This window comes from Thalia democratica, chromosome 1 (assembly GCF_965202585.1).
Source record: "Thalia democratica chromosome 1, ktThaDemo2.hap1.1, whole genome shotgun sequence".
Lineage (NCBI taxonomy): Eukaryota > Metazoa > Chordata > Thaliacea > Salpida > Salpidae > Thalia > Thalia democratica.
In genome coordinates, this window is record NC_139165.1 from 74440434 (window position 1) to 74463661 (window position 23228).

The window sequence follows — 23228 nt, forward strand, 5'->3', positions numbered from 1 at the left end:
TAAAACTAGAGAATTATTGAAAATCATTAAATTAAATTAAGTTTAAATAAGAAAACCCATAACTTTATTGGTAGTTTAATGTAAGCTTTAATTAATAAACAGATAATTTAAAAGCTAATTGTAATTTTTAATACAATGCAAGATTATAACTATTTTTAACTACTTAAAATTGTTAAACTATAGAATATAAATTAGCCTACTAATTTCTTTTTTATAACATTGTTAAACTTTTATTAATTAGTGTAAAGTATAAAAATTAAACACAACAAAATTAATTTGAAATAATTGAATGCAATTAGTAATTTTTATAAACTATCAAGTATGTAATTATAATTATTTTTAAGCAGAACAGTTTTAAATAGCTAGTTATCACTAGAAGCTAGTTGAAACAATATAACGCTCTATAACTTGTACATAAGCTTGAAAAGTATATTATTTATAATAGTTTAAAGAGTATACTATGTGTTGGTTACATTTTAGGTATGTGAATAAATATGATTGTACGATTTTTTTAATAAGCGTTTAATTAATTATCAGATTATTTTGATTTTTTAAGATTTTTAAAGTATTCAAACTTGAGACTCTTTTTTTGCACAATCTAGTAGTTTTTTATGTTTTTTTTCTTACTTTAGTGTTTTATTATCAAAATATCAGTACAAAAGTAATAAATAGAAATACAATATAACGCTTTAAGTAAGACTGTTGAAGTAGAACGAATAAAAAGAAATGTAATAAAATACTTTAAAAATTTTAGTGAGTTTAGTTCTTGTATGTTTATTCGAAAAAAAATGTTTTGTTATGAGTTAAAAACTAAGAAGTAGTGTCTGGATTTACACTTTATACGCTTAATCAAAGTTTGTGCATATAGTATACGTTCTATTTCAATTAAAAGTAATTTAGGAACTGTAAAATATAAACGTTTTTTACAGAAAAATAAAAACAAAATTTTATACTTAAGCTTTTAACTTGCATTTAGTTAGTGTTTTACAAGTGAAAAGTTTAACTTTTAGTAGTTATCAACAACATAATTATGTTTAAATAATTTTTTTTAACCTACAATCTTGTAATTTACTTACCATAAAAATATTAAACATCTGTCCGCAATTTGGAAAACTTAATTATTTATATTTTATTAGTGTAACTTAACTCTGAAAATTGCAGAAAACAAAAAACAAAAAGTTTTTTGAAGATATGAAAGTTTTTAAAATTAGTTTATTATAAAAAGCACAAAGCTTCTTGAATAAAAAATTAAAGTTTATAGTTTTGTGGGTCTCTGTTTATTTTAAAGTTTATTTAGTTATTCACTGACTTATAGTATCTTTTAATGATGTAAAGAAAGTATAAAAATTTTATATAAGCGAACAATATGAACTCATTTCAATTAAAAATATGGCAGCTGTTTTATTAAGTTTAGATATGCAATAAATGTTTATAATCTTTAGTAATAACCTTAATTAATAACAAAAGTAATTAAAAACTAGTTATGTAATGCTTGTAACAATTTAACAAAGATTAACATGGTTGTTAGCTAATTAAAGTTTACTAAACAAATACAAAAATTAAAATATCAAGTATAATTTGATAAACGTTTTAAACCACTAATAACTTCTGCTAAGATGTTGTAAGTATTTCTAATAAAATTCATTTAATGCAATTGAAAGCAGTTGGAAATTTAATAAATTAAAATTAATAATTTAAGTTTAACAGTTTAGCTAAAGTCTAGAAGAAATGTTTATATATTTTTTAAACAAGTTACATTTGAAAAAGCAATCGAAAAATAAATCGTTTACTATGAAAATAGATAATATTGGCACACTTTTTTAATGATACTTAAGTTGTCGAAACTTAATAGATTGCATAAATTTTATTTAAAGTTACAGTGGTTTAGGGTTAGTTTAACAATAAAAAGACCTAGCATATAAAAACTTTAAAATAAAAGAAGAAGTTTAGAAGATTATTTTTAAAGCTATTATTTTATTATAACTGAAATCAGTTTAAAAGAAAATCATAGTAGTGAATAATACACATGTAATCAAAATAATTGTGGTCAAGTTCATTTATTTAATTTTTTCAATAGAAATTTTAAGAGTTGAAAAGTAGCGCAAAAGTTGTGTGCTTGAGTAAATTTACATTTATGAAAGTTTTTAGAAAACAACTAAAACTAGTTTTTAAGTTGAAACATAATAGTAGTTTTATTATTTTATTTTTAATTTATTTTATCGACGCTCAATAAACTTGAAAGTTTACATTAACTTTACTAAAAGGATAAATTAACTAAAATTAACTAATAATAAATTGTTTATCATTTAATTAGTTTTTAACTTATGAGCTTGTTTAGTAGCATAAATCTAATTTTAAATGTTGAAATTTCTTTAAAAAGAAGTAATAAAACTAAGATAAACTTGTTTGCTATTGATAACTCTTACTATTATGTTAAAGAAGTTAAAAACTAAGTATTCATTAAAGATTTCATTCATTAGTTTTTATTTTAAATTTTTTAAATATTTGAATATTTTTTTACAGTAAGAGTTGTTGCTTTATAATTTTACTTTATACCAAAGTACTTTTGTGCTATTATTTTAACTATAATTGTTTTAAGCATTTTACTTTTTTTTAATGAGTATGATTTCAAAAACCAGTTACAGTAAATAGTAAATCACTTCTGAAAATATAAAAAGTTCAGCGTAAAAAGTTAGTAGTATAAACATTTTAAATTGTCACATTTAAAACTTTTATCAACATTAGTTGCATCTAAGATATCTAAACATACATACAGATACAATTGTAAAAAAATCTTGATAAGAGTTGTATTTTGAGAAAACAAACACTAAAAAAGAATGATCCCAAAAGGAAAGCCGTCAGCAGCAAACCAACCGAACAATAAGCAAAACGTGCCGACTTTTTGTGACGACCAAAAACCATACTTCCAGTCCTCGCAAGTTGCTGACCAGAGTGCTCCAGGCACTTCCTACGTGAACAACAATCCTGCATTGACTGTACAAATGGTTCAAAACTACCTTAATTTTCAAAAGACGCCTCAACAGGCAAACCAACGCGGTTTGGTGAACACTCATGTTAACCATCCGCACGGAAGTATGACTGGTTGTGCAGCGCCAAGCAGCGGATATTTTTTAGCCAACAGTATGTGAATTTTTTTTTGTTTTTATAATACTAAATTATGATTAGCTTTTGAAAGTTTTTCAGGTTTATTCAACTTCTGTTAGTATAATGAAGACCCACCTAACACTATTTAGTTTAGTTTTTATTCAATATTAAACGTTACAGAAATATGATTGTAAGTTTGGTTACTGATTAATTTATTATTCTAAGATAAACATTTTTAGGTGACAAATCAAGTAACAGCCTTTTACTTGGACAGTCGAACACGTTTTTCGAAGCTGGTTCAAAGAAGTAAGACGGCTTTTACAAAAAAATATGTATAACCAATATTTTTAACTTTTGAACTACTAGCACCTTTTTTAAAAACAGGGGACGAACAAATTTTTCTTGCTTTGCAAAAATATATTTAGAAGAATATTTTTACAATACAAACAAAAAACCTGAAAAACATGAAAAAGAACAAATATCGCGATACCTGAACTTAGACTTAGCTGTTATTAGTGTGAGTTTTTTTTTCTTAACTTTAAAACTCAAAATTATAGACCAATTAATTTCAATTTAAAACGTTAAAACAACGGGTTTTACTCATACAGTTTATAAAGTCGAAATTTCTTTTGATTAATAATAATTTCTCTAAATGAAGAATAAAAGCTGCTTTATAGAAAAGTCTTTTTATAATAACTAAATAACATTTTTAGTTATTTCAAAGAACTTAAAAATTTTGAACATAAAAAAAAAATAAACAAAGTTTAAAAAATAAAGTTACATATAAAATTTAAAAATTTTAAGATAAAAGTAGCACTAATTCAGTTTTTAGCATTACTGTATAAATACATTAAAGTTAAATGTTTTAATCAGACTTGGTTTCAAAACCGTCGAGCAAAAGAAAAGAAGAAAAATTCAAACAATAATACAGGTAGCACCGAACGTGATTTTGCTGAAGTATCAGATAGCGAAGGTATTTTTTTAGTTTTACTTGTATTAGGGATGTATGAACAATAAGTGGTATTCAGTTTGTTTAAGTTATAATAGTATAAAATGCTTTTTAAACAGGTCTAGGGCTTGGTAGCTCATCAAACCGACAAGAAAAGGCAACAAACCCGAATGAGCAAGAAGATGAGGTTATTTAAAGTTCAGTTTCAGTTTATTTAGTTTTACAACAGTTGGATAAAAACTAAAATTAAATAATAGATGGATGACAGTGACTTTGAAGGCTCGTTAGTCATTGATGAAGATGCTTTTAACTACGATGCTGCAGATACGAGCAAAAAGCAAAAAGTTGAGGTAGGCAAACATAACAATGATGCTGAAAAAATAGTTGAATCTAATGCTGCTCCAAAGAGAAAATCAACCGAAGCAAATAAAGAACCATTGAAAAAGGCTAGAAGGTAAAAGAAAAAGTATTGATAAATTAAATTTTGTTAACTTCTGAAACTATTTACATTTTTCAACTCCTAATAATTAAAAAAGAATTATTAATAAACATGCCAAAAAATTAGTTTATTTATTTTTTTTAGGTAAAAAAATTTAACTTTTTTATTAAAAAGTTAAATTTGAAAATTATATTTTTTTCCTATTTCTTCAATTAAACTTGCTAAAACTAATTTACAACGTTTACAGAGCAAGACACTCGTATACTAACGAAGAAAAACGAATTCTTGAAACCTTTTACTATTTCAAAGGAAAACACCCAAATGCAGAGGAAAGAAAAGAGCTCATTGAGAAAAGTGGACTAGATGACCACCGTATTGTGGTAGAAATAAAATTTATGTAACAAAGTTAACGTTTTCCTTATTGAACTTAAAATCAACTAACTATATGCTGAAAATAAGAAAGTTTTTATTTTTATTTTGCATAAACAACGGTGTTAAAAAGAATAATAACAAAGAGTTTGCTTTTAGTGAGACGTAATAGTTTTTATTAAAATATATACTTGTATCTTCCATAGTATAGAAAAAGCAAAAAAATAGTAAAAATAACTTAACCAAACTTGTACTATTTATCAGCGACAGAAACCAGTCATCAAATTTTCAAACATTATAGTAAAGTTTTTTTAAGTCTTAAAATATTTTTTTATTGTGTAGAAGGCTTCTTGTAAATATAATTGTTTATAATTTATAGTTTTTTAAAATAAGTGCTTTTAAGTAGCAAAAAATACACAAAGTATTCTTTTTAAATTTTGCTATGAGCTTTAATAAAAAAATAACTTCTTGATAATTTTTTATAAGTTATTTTACCGTCCAGTGCGCGTAATATATTTTTACAACTATAAAATAAACATAACAAATTTTTTGGTAATAGAAAAAATCATTTTAGATATGGTTCCAAAATCGAAGGCAGAGGGAAAAAGAGGAGACTAATAGAGGTGCTCACCAACGTAACCCTTTCCATCGTTGCTTGCCTAGTCAGTTTTTACTTTTACCTTGTAAAATAGATTTAAAAATTTTTTTTATTAAACATTACATACCATAGTTTGTTTTTTGCTTTTATACTCTTGATACTAACTAAAAAAACCTAAAATTACTATATTTATGTTTTTAAGTCTAACCATTTTGAGTAATTATTAGGAACCGGGTTTAAGCGTTTAAAACTAAATATGTTTTGACTTTTGTTAGTTATTAGTCTCTTAAGAATTTGAATTTAAAAAACTAGGAAAAAACGTTTTACTTTGACATGTTATTTTACTTAAATTAAGTAATAAAAACTTTTGCAACAACCTGATTTTATTTTGTTAGGTTTGTAAAATATTTAATTTTTTTAATAATTTTAAAGTAATAATCATTAATACTGCTTAATGTATAATACAATTGTATGCAAGATTTTTTGTTTCTTAATTTTAAATAAACCCCTTGTTTATTTTTCTTAATTTTAAACTATATTTTATTACATTATAAATTCAGTATAATTAATTCTTAAACAGCTAATTTCCCTCAACCACCAGTGAACTACTTGGCATTTCATCAGTATCTCAACTTCTTGTTTCTAAATCAATTCCAACTACCTCCTTGCGGAACTACTCAATGGTAAGTGAAGATAAAAACTAAATGTTAACTTTTTGATAAAATGAAAAAAAAAGTCTATTGATGCCAATCTTAATGTCTTTCAGCTGTGCATTTTGCCCAAAGAAAATAATGGACTTGCAGTTGCAGTTACACTTAACGAGATTTCAAAACCCTAACTCTCCGCAGACTCCTCAAGGTTCTTTGTGAGAAAAGATCAATGAGAAAGTTGAAACTCTGCTATTTTTATTTAAAGAGAAAATTTAAGAACATGTTTTGTATGATAAAATTTTGTAGAATGTTTTTATATAAACGTAATGCAATAAAAATACACTAAGATTTAAAACAGCTATTCTTTAACTTTTTTCCATGTTTTACCCCTTTTTGGAAGGTAGCTAGCAAATTTACTCCTTTTCGAAGATAACAACCTAATTTACCCTCAACAAACAATACAGTGTTGTATTTTGAGAAAAAAATACTATATTTTTTTGTACTTAAAGCTTATTAAATATAAAAATCATATCAATTAAAAAGTTTATTTAACTTTAAAGAAAAATTAGTTGAGTCTAACATATAAATCTAAAAAATTATCAAACATTATTTATAATAAACAAAATCTACTCCGTTAAACAGGTTAAGAATCGCTGCTTAAAGTTTAAATTTTTATCAAGAGTTTTCAAAGAATAATACGTTTTAAATACAATATTAAATAGCTCTAACTTAATTAATTAATCTCACATTTTTAAAATACATCTTACTAAATTTAAACATACTTTGAAACGATATAACACAGATAATCTATAAACAAAAAACAATAGCTTTTTTTAAATTAAATTTTTTTTCAATAACCATAAGTATATGTGTTCTACATGCTACTTGTATACTGATATGCTGCGTGTGTTTTTAAGTATAGCTTTGAAACCATTTCTTCATATTTATCAAACTCTTCTTTATATTTTATACAACTAGTAGAAGGATTCGCTTGTATTGTGTAGTTTTTAGTTTTTTTTATCTTATGTATCTTATAGCTTTATTAAACTGCACAAACAGTTACTTTTCAGTGAGATTTTTTATAGCTTAAATTGTTGTAAATGTATCATAATTTTTTAAGCTGATTACGGCAAGTTAATCTAAAAACAAAACTGCTAATAAAAATTTTCTGGTTAAATTATTCTTCTATTATTAAATCTTAGTAAAATGTATGATATTTAACCTGTTTTTAGTTAAAAAATATTTAAGGAACCATAATAGATCTATTATCTAAGCACTATTTTATAAAATCAAAAAATAAGAAAATATCGAAATCAAACTCTAGACACTATAAATTCTTTAAACATGTTCATTAAGAATTTTACATTTTTGTATAATTTTTTGTATATGCGGATTTTATGTACAATTAAAAATTACTTCAAGTTCAGTAACACAATTTGAAATCTAAAAACTAAGTTTAATTTATTAAAGTAATGATAAAAAATGAAAAAAAAAGTATTAGTATAGTTTTAAACTTGAGCAGCTTTTTATTGAAAATAGTTTTTAATTAAAGTAAAACTATTTTTGATATTTCATAATGTTCCAAAACCAAACCACCATATTAAAACTTTTTCCACAAATCTACCTACAAAACATTTCAAGCTGTTGTTCTAATATATTATTATAATTGTATATAGTTTAAAATAAAAACAATCAGCGATCAAAAACTGTTTTATATTCAATTTTTTATGATCAACTGCCTTCAGAAACAAACGGCTAATGTTATTTCAAATATACAACTTCTAAATCGTCAGATACTGAAAATGAAATTTAACCACTAATATCTATAAAAAATTAAAATGATAGTCCAATAACTTCCAAACTACTCGAGAGATAGTTAAACTAGCGTACAGAAGTTAAGTACAAGTATTTAAGATAAAGATTTTTTATGATTTTTTAAACATACAGTAGAGTATTAAAAAAGTCTATAAATTTGTAGTTTTTGAATTAATAGTAACTATTGAAATACGTTATTTTAATTTTCTAGATTTTTTGCATTTTTTATTTATTAACAAAAAACCTTAATATTTGTTTTATAGCTTTTCATACTTTATTTGCTTCAATTAGAACTTGAATATAATTTCTAGTTATTCTAGAACTTTTGTCTTTTTTTTTAATTTAACAAACTATTTAGTTATTTTTATGTTCAACCCACAAATTTTTATATTAACACAATCTTAAAATTTTATTAAACTTATTATATTAAAAAACAATCTAAATCTAATAAAATAATTAATATTTATGATTTTTAACTTGTAATTGGTAATCTTCAAAATATAAAGTTATCTAAAAATAGGCTTTAAAAATGTAAACTATTTTTAAATGGTATCTAATTATGTACCAAACTTTTTCATATTTATTACAGGTCGTAAATTTTTTTGAAATAGCTCTCTTAGATGGAGTAAGTGCTTAAAACAAACTATAGAGTATTTTTAAATAGTATTTAAAGTAGATGACATTTTAATTGCATAGCACTAAAAGTTGTTATGTTTGTGGTAAAAACTACCTTTGTTTATGACACAAAAACTTATAGTAAAACAAAAATATAGATTTTTAAAAGTAAACATCTGTTTAAAACTTTACAAGTTTTAATGTTAAAATGGTATGAAATATTGTATACACAGTTTAACTTCGTCAAACGGCTTTAGCATTGAATGAAATAAACTAAAAAGATTTCACTGAAAGCTTAATAATAGTTGCTTAAAAGCATAAAGAATTGAAATAAAACATTTAGTTACAGATTCAGAATAAAAGTTTAAAATATATCTTAATTAACAGGTCTTATTTACAATTTTACAATACTTGAATCAGATATTTTTTTTTATTTTTTTTTTAAGTAAAATATAAATTTTTAAGGTTTATCAAATCCTAAGGACTTTAAAAACCATAAAGAATAGTTTGTTACTATCATCTATTTTTATCAAAATAGGTATAAAACACTCAAAATCATCATAAAAGTGTTTAAAACCAAAGGTAGGCATAAAGCTGCAGATGAGGTATCATTAGGAAGTTTTGAAGGAATAACAACATCTTTGTTCCATTCTTCTTTGATCTTTTCAAAGTCAGGATTTGTACAGCTAAAACTTGAATTTGTGTTTAAAGTTAAACTTTTAGCATCAATCTTAGCCTTATGGTGTTTCAATTTATTTTCGTCAGTAAACAAAAGAAATTGCTCGATCAAGCAGTAACCGTTTTCGAAGTTGCACATCTCTATAGTGTTAGAAAGATGCTCCAAATAGACGACTTTATTTATAAAATCGTACTCAAGAAATACCGAGCCAACTACAGCCACACTTCTATTCAGCTCGTTGTTTAGCTGCGTAAAATTTGATAATCGAAAATGCTTTCCTTCGATCAGCTTACCAAGTTCCTTGTCTGTTTTGTTTTGCAACCAGCTCAAGCACCTTGTGGCAGAAGGAGCTTCGTACGAGGGAGGATCAACGCTCGTCAGCAATGTGCAAAAAGTAAATCTTTTTTTGCTGTGTGAGGTAAAAAAGTCAGGCTTTTTACTTTTATGTTTCAAAACTGGTACGTAATTTAGACAAGAGCTGTTGAAGAACTTTGGTATTATAAAAACAGAGTTGTTAGTACTGCACGTACCACGTTCAACTTTACAATTAAGCTTTGGTCTTTCCCAGACTTTTTTAGACATTAGTTTTGGTAACACAGATGTATCGTGTAGTTGTTCAACCCTATTAAAAACAAAATCGTACGTTATTTTTGTGTAATAGAAGCCTAGTTTAAAGTTTGAGTTTCCAGTCTGTCCTTGATCGGAGCCTTTACAGGAGACTGGTCTGAAATAAGAAACACCCAAGTAAGAGTTGTTCCACTTCTGGAATGTGCATGAACTGAACTCCTTGATTTTTCTCGTTGTAAACCACTGGTAACATTCATCGTAAGTGACATTTTTGATCCTAATGTCGGGGTACTTCGAGAATCGGTAGCAGTTTACAGCATTATAGGTTACTTTGTGATCAATATCAATACAGCTTGCTATTCCAAAGACCATCAAAATAAAAAAAGCGGCAGTTGTATATTTCATTTTAATACAAAAACTTTACACTGTTTGTTTTGCTGTAAATAGCAATTATCAAGACTTGGTAAACACATAAACGTATCAGATTATTTTTGTGCTTGTTTTAAAAGTAAATATAACTTCATGTTATTTTAGCAATATATAAAACCTCTTAGATTACACTTTGTTTAGATTTTAATAGGTTATGTTTTTAAATTATAAATATATAAATAAGACTTATGTAAATTTAGCACTTGATATTTTTTTATTTTAAACTATAGTATAAGACTATCGAAAAAACTTTAAGTTCATAGCTTTTTTAAGTTAAATACTCAAGGGATTTAAGTTTATTCGGTATATGGCAGTAATTCTTGTTTAGAAATGTTACTGCTACTTCTAATTATAATTGTATAACAATTTTTAGAATAATATTATAACATGCAACTAAGTTTCGTATTGTACAGTGTTTCTTAAATTATGGCTAACAGATTTATATGTTATTAAGTCAAATAATCAAGTTTTTTGAAAAACGAATTGTCCTTAGTTTGATAGTAAACACAGTTTTAAGGATAACCTGAAGCTATATACTTTAGGGGAGAAGTAATTGCAACTTATTGTTTTTTTTTTATTTTACAGTAAATATAATTTGCTTTATTTTGAACAAAGTATTGAGCACTGTATATAAGGTAATAAAAAAAACAACAGAATATCTACACCAAGTATTGTATATTTAAAGAGTAAGAACTATCTTTCAACTTTTATGTTGTTTATTTATTATAAAAGTGTAATTCAGAGTTGTTATATTTTTTTTAAAGATTTTTTCCTGGAAAATATAGTAGTTATTAAATACATACACAAATTAAATAAAAATATAAGATTAGTAAACGAGTCTATATTACTTTTGTCATTGCATTTAAAAAAATTGCAAAAGAGCTTTAAAGATTTATTTGCCGTAAGTAACTAAAACAACTAGAGTGTAATTTTTCAGATTAGCTTTTCAAAAGTTATTTAGCTGATAAAATAAGATTTAGATTTGAGAAAGTTCTTATAGGTAATAAAACACTCAATAGGCAGTTACTATTTTATTCTAAAAAACAAAAATAACAACTTTAGGTAATATTTTTTATATTTTCTTTGAATTCATTTACTTATTTTTAATAAGAAAAATTATGTGACTTTAGTCTAACTATATTCATGTTAGTCTACTATTTATACAAAAGTTGTCTATCATAAAATTAGTATTAATAGTTAGGTCGTTTGTTACACATTGAAAATCTGTAGCTAATAAATTAAAAATAAAAAAACAAATAACACAAAACTTCTAGAAAGCTTAATTGAAAAATACTTGGTTAAACCGAAAAAACTGTTGTATATTTACTAAACAACTTGCACTTTCATCAACAAAAACAAATAAATGGTTCACAGACTATTTTCAAATTAGCGGATGTAAAACAAAATATTTTTATTGGTAGCACATGACTCTCTCTTTTTTAGTAGGTAGGTATTCTTACACAAAATTTTCCGCTCAAAACACGCTAAAATGTTTTTAATTAGAATTTAAATAAATGTTGTATTTTTGAATTTTTTTTAATCAGAATGGAAGTTTTCCTTTTGTTTTTTTTTTAATTGCTAAAACTTATATTTCGAGATAAATTTTAAAATAAACTTTGAAACTTCATGCTTCATTAAACTTTTAAAAATTGCTTAATGTTTTTGGTTAAAATTTTTAGATAGTCAAAAATTTTTCTAATAATAAACTTAACAACATATTCTAAATTTAAGTTGAGATTTTAGTAACTAAAACTAGTTTAGTGAAAACTTTTAATACAAGCGACTAGTAAAAAACATATGCACAAGGTATTTGAAAAAATGAAAACCATGAACAGTTTTACATTAACAGTATTATTTGAATAAAACAAGAAATTCTTAAAGTAAAAACAAACTTTAATTTGTACTATAACTTGCAACAAACTACGAATCAAACTTTTATTTCTCTTCGAACAAACTTTGAAAACATATATTTTAATAAATTTAATCAACAACTAGTTGTAACTTAAAAAAAAATTAGTGAAAATATAGAACAAGTTGCGTTCTTTATAACAATCTTTTATCTCAACAATCTTTTATCTCATGACAAACACAGAATCAATATAAGTTGCAACATTTTATGCAAAAAAAAATACCACAACATTAAGAAAAGTAAGTAAAACCAGCTAATAAAAAACATATAATGACAACTTAAGCAGTTTTTATTGCCTGACTAGAATAAAAGTTATATACTTTTTAAGTAAGTATTTATAAACTATTGTTGTTTTTATACATTTAAACACTACTGTAACACCATTACTTCCTAAAACTACCATTAATTTTTATTACGTTGCTTAATACTGTGGTCTTAAAAAAGTAATAAACCAAATTACTCTCACTATAAAAACAATCGGTGTTTTTAGTTTTGGTCTCTGGTGGTTTTTTCTCTTAAACTAAGTTTTTTTTACTTTATTGTATTATCAAAAATATTACTGCATTATCAGTAAAAGTTTAATAAGAAAAATAAAGTGTAAAAAACACTAAAATAAAATAAAAATAATTATTAAAACTGCTGTTAAATATCTAAAAAACAAGTATTTATTATTTAAAAAAATTTGATTGTTTTTAAAATCTAAATTAACAACTCAATTGAACTTTATTTTATCATGCTTTTTTTTACTTCAAATTTATCTTTTATTATCTTATTTAGCGATAGCTAGTTTTTAAGTTTAAATAAATACTACTTAAATACATAAGTTAAAATGTGTTAGAAATATAAAGTACTTTAAAAAACATGTATTAATACTTAATAAGGTGTAAATTAAAATTATTAGCTTTATTAAAGTAATGTGTTTACTTAATGCGCATTTTATGCTGTTTTTACATGTTTATATTTTCCTTATTTTCTGCTTCTTCTAAGCTTATTAAAAACAATTTTTTGTCACAACTATTTTGAGATTTTTGAGCCAGGTTCAAAGTTTGTGTAATCAGTGAATAAAAAAAAAACGAGTAGATTTTTACAAGTGTTTTAAAAAAAGTCTGAAGCAAACTTTACAAAACAACTTAGCAAGTAATCTTATATGTGGAACAAACAGTCTTGTTCGTACTTGTTGCTTAACAATCCAAAGTGTTATACATTCTTTTCGTTTATTTACCTGTAACTTTGCTTCACATAACCTATAGTAACCTAATAAATTCTTACATCTTGTGACTAAATTACATTGACTTATAATGTTCAGCAGCACTTTAAGTTTGTAAATTCAACAGCAAAAACAATTGAGCTTAAACTTAAAGTATAAACAGAAAAATAATATTACAAAAATAGAATCTTTTCCCAGATAACTTTAAACTACTTTAAAATTTTTATTTTAATTTCTAATTTATAGTCGACATAAATCAATTTGTATATTTTATACTTTGAAATCTTTGATAACTAACAATATTTATCTTTTAATCATTTTTTTTTTCTGCATATTTTAAAACATTACTTTAAAATTTACAATTTACGTTTTACTTTTTTAGCTCATATGTTTCACTTAAAAACACTAATTTGTTTATGTAGGTTTTTTATTCAAAACGTAACTGTTGTTATTAAAGTGATAAACATCAGTTTAATAAATATAACTAAGCTACAAACTAACATTTTTGTGACTAAGAAGCTTTCAAACTAATCTTTAATCAAATACTAAGCTAAAATAGCTCTTTTAAAATGGTTTATAACTTGATATAAAATACTTAGTTTAACAAGCATTATTGTAAAATTTGCTACCTTTTCTACATTTGAAGCAATAATAGCATGGTGGTTAAGTTTAAATACTTTTTGTTTTATGTGTAAGTTAGTTATAAACTTTCACAACTCAAACTTAATTATTTTACCAGAAACGATTATCATTTGAAAATAACAGTTTTTAAAGTATAAAGTTTAAATTGTTTTTAGTAAGATATAATTTAACGATAAACTATATTTTCTTTAAAATTCAACTAAAAGAAGGAAAAGTTTATCGAGTGTTTAGAAATGGTTTATCGTAAAATAAATGTTTAACTTATTACATTGACTTTTAATACATTTTAATTTATTTGTAGAATCAATTAGATAAACACAAACAACGTTCTTAGTTTTTAAAATTATATGCAAGTGCTAAAAAATTTTTCATAACTATTTTAACAGCTGTGTAATAAAATATTTCAACTATAAACTTTTGCTACATTAACATTATAGTGTTGCAGTCTTCAAAATATTGTTTACTTTAGCTTAATATAGTTTTAATACTTTTTAAATATAATACAAGTGCTTGATAAAAACTTAATTTAGGATTATGTATGTTAAAAAAACATTTAACTTTGAGTTTACTATTCTAATTTCCATTGTATGTTTTTGAGTTTACATTTTTTAATAATGCTTTAATAACTTAAGGAAAGTAGTCCAATAGAATATTATACATTGGAAAAAGTCTTTCTACTTATAAAGTCTTTGAATTGGTAGACTAATTAAATTATTTAACAAAAAAAAAATAGTGAACTAAATTTGACACTTTTATGTGTGTTTTTGATTGAATTTTAACCATATCACCTAAAAGGTTTTCTATGAAGTCATTAATATATAACAGCTCTTTCTCTAGTTTTTATAAATAATTATTGAACTTTTTATAACAATTACCTATTTGTGTTTAAAACATATTTAGTTGGAAAAATCTTTTGAATTTGAACTTTAAAACCTTTTTTTTAATTACCTTGTAATTTATTAAGTAGATAGTTATATAAAAGTATAAGGTTATTGTCTTTCACAAACCAATAAAACAAGTAGTGAACATTGTTAAAATTTACAAAACTATCTTTAATCAAACTAGTATTGGTCAGTACTTATAAGACGAGTTTATTTCAACTATTAAGTTTATTACAACCAAAACAACAGCCTCTATACATACTTTTGAAAACCACCTTAAAAAAAACTGAACTTACTTTTATGAATAAAACTAAGAGAATCATCTGAAAACTAGCTTAAATGTTGTTTAGCTTCTGTTTAAAAACAACGTGTAAGTTTTAATTACGCAAAACGCTAAAAGTAAGCATTATCTTCTTATCTAAAGTGTGCTGTGTTGCAAACTACTAACAATATCCAGACGTTTCTGTTCATACTTACAGCTGCTGGCTTGAGGATTGTTCAACTTGTGATTTTGTTTTGTCATTAAAGATGCCTTCAAACGAGCCAGGTTTGTTGAACACGTTTTCTTAGTTTATACATTTTTATTAGTTTTTTTTTAATTACTTGTAAACGGTTTAATAAAATTTAGCTCAAGAAACGGTAAAGAAAGTGGTAAAAAAGAAAGTCAAGAAAGTTCTGAAAAAGAAGAAAGAATCATCAAAAGATAAAAAACAGGAGCGAGCAGCCGCAGAATCAAAACAAGAAAAACCAAAGGTAGTTGAAACAGAAGCACCGGTTCAAAATGAAGAAAAAATCCCTGAAAAGTCTTCAGTAAAAGAGGATGCTGAAGATGTTAAAATTAGTAAGACTCTTAGCGATGAAGTCAAGTGTAGGTTTTTTTATAACTTTTTAAAGTATATGAAATTTTGTAAAACTATTTTTTCAGGTAAATCAGTTGTTTTGGAGCCGCCTTGCGATGTCAAAACTTTTGAAGGTTAGATAAAGATAATATGTTATTACTTTTGCAAATGGAACTTTTCTTTATCAGTTATAGGTTATTTGTATTTTTAAATTAGCTAGTTTTGTTTGTCAATAGCAAAGTTAATACAGATTGGTTAAGCCTAATGATGATACTTTTCAGAAAATTAGCAATTTAACAAATTTTACACAAAAAACAAAATAAGCAAACAATTGAAACTTCTTATAAATTTCAACTATTGGTTTCGGGTTGTTAAAAGTTAATTCTATTAACTAAAAGAAAATTACCACTAAAAATTGTTTTTGTTGGTTAGCTAAAACAAATGCTCATCAAAGCTATTCGTAAAAGAATAACAAGTTTTGTTTTTATTTATTGGTTTCAACAAGTTTTACGACTAAAAAACATAACAAAAATATCAATTTTCTTTAATTGGTAACCGTTTTAAAATTCTAATCAAAAAGCGCTTGTAATTGTTTTTCTTAAAGTAAGTTGTTGCAATAAAAAAAAATTACTTCTACCAAAGCAAAAATGCCTTTTAATAAACAATAAATGCAAAGCAGTTTTTTATCAAATTTGAGTACAATTTTTATTGTGGCTAAAATTCTAAAACAAAGCCTACTTTACTTCGCAGATATTAAACATTTTTTTGAAAAGTTTGATAAAATATCAAATTGCACCTAATGAGCTCAGCTAAACCTACTTGGGATCGCAATCTACAAAAAATTATTATAGTTTTAACGGCGGTTATTGCAAAAATAACACTTATGTACTTTTTCTACGATAACCAACAGAGAAATTTTATCTTACAAACTCTAAACAACAGGCAAGCCGGCGCTGGTGCACATCAAACTGGCCAGCACCAGCTCAGTGCTGGGAGGAAGCATCAACGTGACGTGGATCAAGGGGAAGTGGAACCAGCTCACCAAGGGGGACAGGTACGAGATGTGGAGCAAGGATCAGGTCGCGGGTTCCGGCTGCCAGGAGCACTTCCTCAAGTTCAGGAAGCCGAAGGAGGGTGATTCAGGAATGTACAGGGTGAGGGTGGTGTCTCCGGGAGGTGAGGAAGAACACTCCTTCAATGTTGAAGTAGCTCGTAAGTAAATTTTATTACATTATTGAAGAATATTTTTTAAAATTTATTTTTGAGATATTAAATGATTTAAATTATAAAAAAAAATAAACTAGTTTAGTATGTTCAAGTTTTAGGTTGAATACTTCTAACAAAAAGTTTTAAATATTGTAAAAAAATCAAGGAAAATATTTTGTTTTTATATACAGCAATAAGAACATCATATTAGAGCGAAAAACTTAAATTTAATGTTTGTTAGTTTAGTTTTATTAAACTGTAATTAATTTTTTTCTTTAATTATACTTTGTTTACAGCTGCTGTGAAAGAAGAGAAAAAGTTAGAAATATCTAAAAAAGTAAAGACGATGTTAGTTTATATTTTTACTTTGAATTTTTTTTAAGTTTTGAAAGAATTGTCAAGTAAATAAGATATCAGAAATTAACTTAAGTTATATTTTTTCTAAATACAATTACAAGAATTCTCCTCCAGAAGTCCATCAGATGAACAAAAAGACGTTAATTTCAGAAACAGACTCAAGAAAGTGTAAGTTGAAATACTTTCTATTTCTCTAAAATAAGAACTAGTAAAAAGCTACACCTAACTAGAATTTACAACAATACTTTAAATGTTATACCTAATATATTTTAAACAACTGTTCATACCAGAGAAAGATCAGCAAAAGGTGAGTGTGCCAAAGGACTGAATGTTTGGGAGTTGCTGAAGACGGCGAAATGTCAGCGTGATTACGAGTCGATAGCGTTCAAGTTCGGGATTGTCGATATGAAGAGTATGCTGAGACGAGTGAGCAGGTTGAACAAGACTGCCGGTAGAAACCTCACCAAGTCTAAAGGTGCAATTACTTTGTCGTTTCATTTTAAGTTGATTATTAATGTTTTCTTTGTTAAAGTGGTCAATGCTTTTAATCATGAAAGTTTTTAACCGCTAGTTTGATAAGATTTGAAAAATTCATTAGTTAGTTGTAGGCAAGTAGTGGTTAAATTTAAACAAGAGCTATGACTTATAAGTATTATTCTAAACAAGGGCTACTCAAAGTGGACAATATCAAAAGTTGAATCAAAAAATTAAACAGGTAGTTAAAGAGTAAAAAGGCGATATTTAAAATAAAATATAGAATAATAAAAATAGAATAAAAATATATATAACTGAGTAAAAGACGACGATTACTTTTAAAAGGGCGCAAAGTGGCTATCATACAAAATAGCTTTAAAAACTCTGTTTTAAACTAATAACAAACTTTTTAAATTATTCTATTTATTTAGTTTGAAAATGTAACCGTTAGTTATTCAATACAATAAAACAGCGTTCAGTGAACGTCTTCCCGAAACGAAGTCATTAAAAGTTGGTGACAAAATTCAGCTTGAAGTTGAAGTGACCAACGACAAAATGACGGTAAAATGGGAAAGAGACGGCAAAGACATAACTGAAGATGAGGAAGGATACCAAGTTATCAGTAAAGGTATCTTTCTGTCATTTTACTTTAGTTTATAAAATTTATCAAAATAAAACGTGTAGGTATGTATAAACATCTAAAAATTAAATTAGTAGAAAATAAGAAATGTAGTTATTTATGATTTAAAATATTTAATATGTTTCAATACTTCAACTTTATGAATAAAGTGTACGTGTAAATTAAAAAATTTAACGTTAAAAAATTTTTATGATAAGCTTAGACTTGTAGGTATTTAATACATACTTGTTCTACTGTTTTGAATATTTTCTTTTTAAATAAAATTTTTTGTAAGTATTTTTACTATTACAATTGATGTGTATTTTATAGTCAAGCCTAAACAGATTTTTATAAAAATAAAAATACATTCTTAAAACAATAGGTAACAAAAGGATTCTAGTAGTTGATAAATGTTCGTTGGAGGATAGTTGTTCGTTCACTTGCGCCGTTGGAAGCGATGTCACATCTTGCGAAGTCTTTGTGCAAGGTTGTTATCATTAAATTTGTTGAAAATTTTTAAAGTTTTTCAAATGTGTAGTTGTGCTCAATTTAAAATGTTATCAATTCGAACACAGAAAATTATTGATTTAATGGTGTTTTTTAGTTTTTTTTTAAGTTTTAAGAACATTAAATATAATGTATACACTTTTCAGTAAAATCCTTAATGCGTTCCAAACAGGGTTTCGAACTTTGAAACAAGGCTGCCTTAATTCCAAAAAAATATTTTTTCATTATTCTAGTCGTTAATTTGCTTGGTATTTCAAAACGTTTGTATTATTATGCAATTGTTTTATTTAATTAAACAAAAATCAAAAAATGAACCGTTTGATTTAAGATAGTTTTATTTAAATAAAGCCTGCTTTGATAACAAGTTCACTTGTGGCAATTTGCTTATAGCAACATTATGGCAACTATGCTTTTAAGTTTAATTATATATTAAAATGTTAACAAGACAACAATAAATGAATAATCTTAGGGTTTTTCAAACAACATACTTTGGCTTTAATCACAATAAATTTAAACGTGAAACTGATTAATCTTTAAAAAGTTTATTTCGTAAGTCATGTAATTATGCTTTTATTGTTGCTATACCGTCTGTTGTTTTAAATGTTAGTTAAGTTTTTATTTTAAGTATGTACTAGTTTTAAAGGATAAAATTTGAATATTTTTAGTTGTAAACAAATGATTAGACTATACCGTTTAGTTTTTATATATTCTATAGCACCTCTGACTGAGGTTTTGAAAGGGTTTGATGACTTGGAAGCTATATGTGGAAAATCAGCCGTTTTTCAGTGTCAGGTCAGATATTAACTTTGAGAAAAACATTTCTAAACGTAGTTAAAAGTTTTTTTAAACGTTAATACAACATGCATTTCTAATTCTACAGATTTCAAATGAAAATGGATCGTTCAAAATTTTGAAAGACGGGGGCCATTTAGTTTTTACCGATAGAGTTAAGCTTTTGAAAGGTGGTAAAACCGTTGAAATAAGAATTGAAAAGGTGTAAATCATTTTTATTTTTCAAACTATTACTTTTGAAAGGTATTATAATATTAAAACCTTACTTTGAAAATCAATAACTTGTTTTAGGTAAAAGCTTACTAACAAAAACTTTTTTGTTAATACATATAAAAAAATATATATGTATAGGAATAAAACAATTCAAATCAGTTTGCTCTACTTTTAGTGCTTTATATGTGTGTGTTTTCTTATAACTTGCACACCACGTTTCTAGAATACGTAAATTTCAAGCTATTTTTAAATTTACATAAGTAAAAAAAATACCGAATAAACATCTGTTTTTTCATATAAATCCAGGTGGAAGAGTCGGATGAAGGGTTCTACCAGCTGGTTGCAAATGGAGGATCCTCCTGCGGGGAGTTGATAGTGAGAAGTGAGGATCCTTCCGCTGAGGTGCGAGACTCTTCTGACTTGAAGGTAAAAGTAAAGCAAAGTTTTGATATTTGCGATGTCTAGTAAACCAGCAAAAATAGTCGTAAAGCTTAAGTTTTGTATGATAAATGTATTGAGCATCAATATTTTTTTAAGTTTAAGTTTGAAAGCTTCATTGAAAAAACTATCTTTAAGATTTAAGTATAACTTAACATTGTTATATATAAACAAAACGCAGTTAAAAAATAAATACGTATAAACATTTAATTCTGACGAAAGTTTTTACTCTTGCCATGATAAATTCAGAGCTACTATATGTTTACGTAAAAGTTTAATTTAAAGTTCTAGGTAAAAATAAATGGTAGATTTAAGGAGGCAGAGCTAAAATTTGGTCGTAAAAAGTATTGAGAGTAATAAATTGTATTTAATCTGTTCAGATTTTTTTTATGAAACTATTTATATAAATGCATAAATCTATTTATGAAACTATAAAACAACACTTTTTGTAGAAAACCACTTATATTAAGTTGATAGCTAGCTATTAAAAAGATAAACGTGGAAGAAAAAGACGCGGAAATATTTTGCCAAGTCGCAGAAGAAAATGACGAAGGAAATTGGATCAAAGACGACCAACTTGTGAAAAACGACGAAAAGGAAAGAATTAAAATTGTCAAAGTAAACACTTTTTAGTAATTAAAAAGTAAAAACAAACTTTGTGGTTCAAAAAATATGTTATTTTTCAGGAAGGAAAAAGCAGAAAGCTGCTGATATCAAAAGTGAGGGACAGCGATTGCGGCGAGTACTCGTACGTCATGACGTCATCAACAAGCGATGACGTCATGACTCCCTCGAACATCGGGGCTTGTTTTTCGCCCACCAGCACCCAAATGGTCAATCCCATAAAAGTTTTCGTGGAAAAACAAACGCTGGATGGAGGTATTTTTGTGTTTTTCTTACTGTGTTTTGCTTATTTTTGTTAAAGTAAATTTAACTGAATTTTACTTTGTGTACAAAAAAATTGTAATAATTTTTTTTTTTTTTATAATAATTCGCGGTTTTAAGTGCATCTAAAATGTTTTCCTATATTGTTTGTATATCTATAATTTAGAAAACAATTTTATATAAAAAAAAAAAATATTTGTCTTAAACTAGTAGAGGAATCAGCTTGTCATTTATAAGAATATATAAAGCTTTAAAGATAAAAAATCATAATTTTTAAATTTGAATTCACAAAAAACTAATCAACTAGGAGTTACTTATACCACACAAAATCTTTTGAAACTTTAAAATTGAGTGTTTAATATTCTATACCCGAAAATTATACAAAACTTGTGAAAATATTTTGAAGTTTACTTTATAAAGTAAAATATTTAACTTTTTTTAAAAGCTGATTTATAAAGTTAAAGCTTTAAAAAGTTAAGCTTGTATGAAAAAGGTTTATTGGTTTATATAAACTTTAATTTAGTTTTTATTACTGCATGTACTTGGTTTTGACTATACTTCAACCGTCTTAATTTACTATGCCATTTAGTTATCTTGATAACGTTATCAGACTTTAATAATGTAAAATTATACTTTTATTAACTAAAAGCTATGTCAGTTCGTAGATGAAAAAATTATCAAATCATTCAATAATTGTGTAATTTCAATTAAAGAATTATCTTCCTAAAAGCTAATGAATAAATAGAAGAAGTTAAACTAGTACTTGCAAAACTAGAATGAGTAAAAGACATGATCACTAAAAATAAGTATTTTAATCTTATTATGCTTGTTATTTAAGTAAACACGATCTGACACAGGTTAATCGTAGATAAAGACTTAATTTGACTGCTAATTGACAAATTTAATAATAGTTGATTAGCGGGTATAAAGTTAATTAGACGAATTTAAACTAAAGTTTTGAGATTTTGCTTAGTGGTCTATCTACCTGAGCGTTAAACTTAACACATTCCCGGGCTGCGTGTTTATTTGTTTACCAAGCGAGACTTTATCAATTTATTGATCAGAAACTTCTGACTAATAATCTGATTAACACGGGTAAATTGCTAACAAAATATTCTGCGCTTCCTTGTTAAAGAAAACAATAATTAAAGTATCTTGCGAGTTTAAGAAGAACTTTTTTTTTGTAAAGCATGTTTTTGAAAGATAATAGACTTTCTAACGATAATTCATATCAATATCTTGGTTTTTTTAATCTGTTGTTTTTAAACAAATCATTAATTAGTTGTTGCAAATTGTCAGAGAATTATAATTACCATAGCTTTTTAATAATCAAAATATTTTAAGTAACGTATTTTTAAATTTTATACAGAACCAGCCAAAATATACTTGGATTGCTGTGACACCGATAACGACTTGGTGACTGTGAAGGCTGGCACCAAGCTCGAGCTAAACTTAACCAAGCCACAAGGATATTCAAGCTTCCTATGGAACAAAGACGGCCAGGTATCAACTTTGTCAAAGCAAACTTTAAAGTGTCTGTTGTTTTCAAAATGAGTAAAACTATAATCGTTTTTTAGAAAAGCGGTAATACTTATTATAGTTATTTGTTTAATAAACGTAGTTAGTGCAATTATTAGTTGTGACTCGAAAAACTAAAAGGCAGACTTTATTTCTCATTTAGTATATTCAATTTATTTAAATTAAACCTACTTATTACATCATGCAAAGTATGAAACATTTATTTTTCTATTTACTGAAACTTTCTTTACAATCTTCCTATAAAAACCTTAAATTTATTCGCAACAAAAAAATATATAATGAAGGTCACTTAGTAAATAACGACTTAATTTAATTTTACATCCATTAGTTATACAAATATTTTATTTATTGATTTACTGTTTACTTTTAAGAACTGCTTTAGTAGTTAAAATATCCGTATAGAAATAACTTGAAACTTGACTAATTTTGTAAATGTGATTATTTAGATACACTGAAAAATTACGAGCAGAACGCTTTATGTCTGTTATTTATATCTTTACAATAA

At 25.5% G+C, this 23228-nt stretch overlaps 1 protein-coding gene across 1 annotated transcript in view; it reads left to right on the forward strand.

Annotated features, from left to right (window-relative positions):
* Positions 1 to 15382: 15382 nt before the first annotated feature.
* Positions 15383 to 23228, forward strand: part of LOC145839192 (myosin-binding protein C, slow-type-like) — a 28736-nt gene continuing 20890 nt past the window's right edge. The window contains exons 1-14 of the mRNA XM_082946803.1: positions 15383 to 15401; positions 15483 to 15722; positions 15780 to 15827; positions 16636 to 16905; positions 17358 to 17424; positions 17547 to 17731; positions 18203 to 18358; positions 18732 to 18836; positions 19572 to 19648; positions 19737 to 19850; positions 20168 to 20287; positions 20792 to 20917; positions 20986 to 21178; positions 22554 to 22687. Of these exons, the coding sequence (XP_082802929.1) occupies positions 15383 to 15401; positions 15483 to 15722; positions 15780 to 15827; positions 16636 to 16905; positions 17358 to 17424; positions 17547 to 17731; positions 18203 to 18358; positions 18732 to 18836; positions 19572 to 19648; positions 19737 to 19850; positions 20168 to 20287; positions 20792 to 20917; positions 20986 to 21178; positions 22554 to 22687 (1854 nt within the window). The remainder of the gene's footprint in view (positions 15402 to 15482; positions 15723 to 15779; positions 15828 to 16635; positions 16906 to 17357; positions 17425 to 17546; positions 17732 to 18202; positions 18359 to 18731; positions 18837 to 19571; positions 19649 to 19736; positions 19851 to 20167; positions 20288 to 20791; positions 20918 to 20985; positions 21179 to 22553; positions 22688 to 23228) is intronic.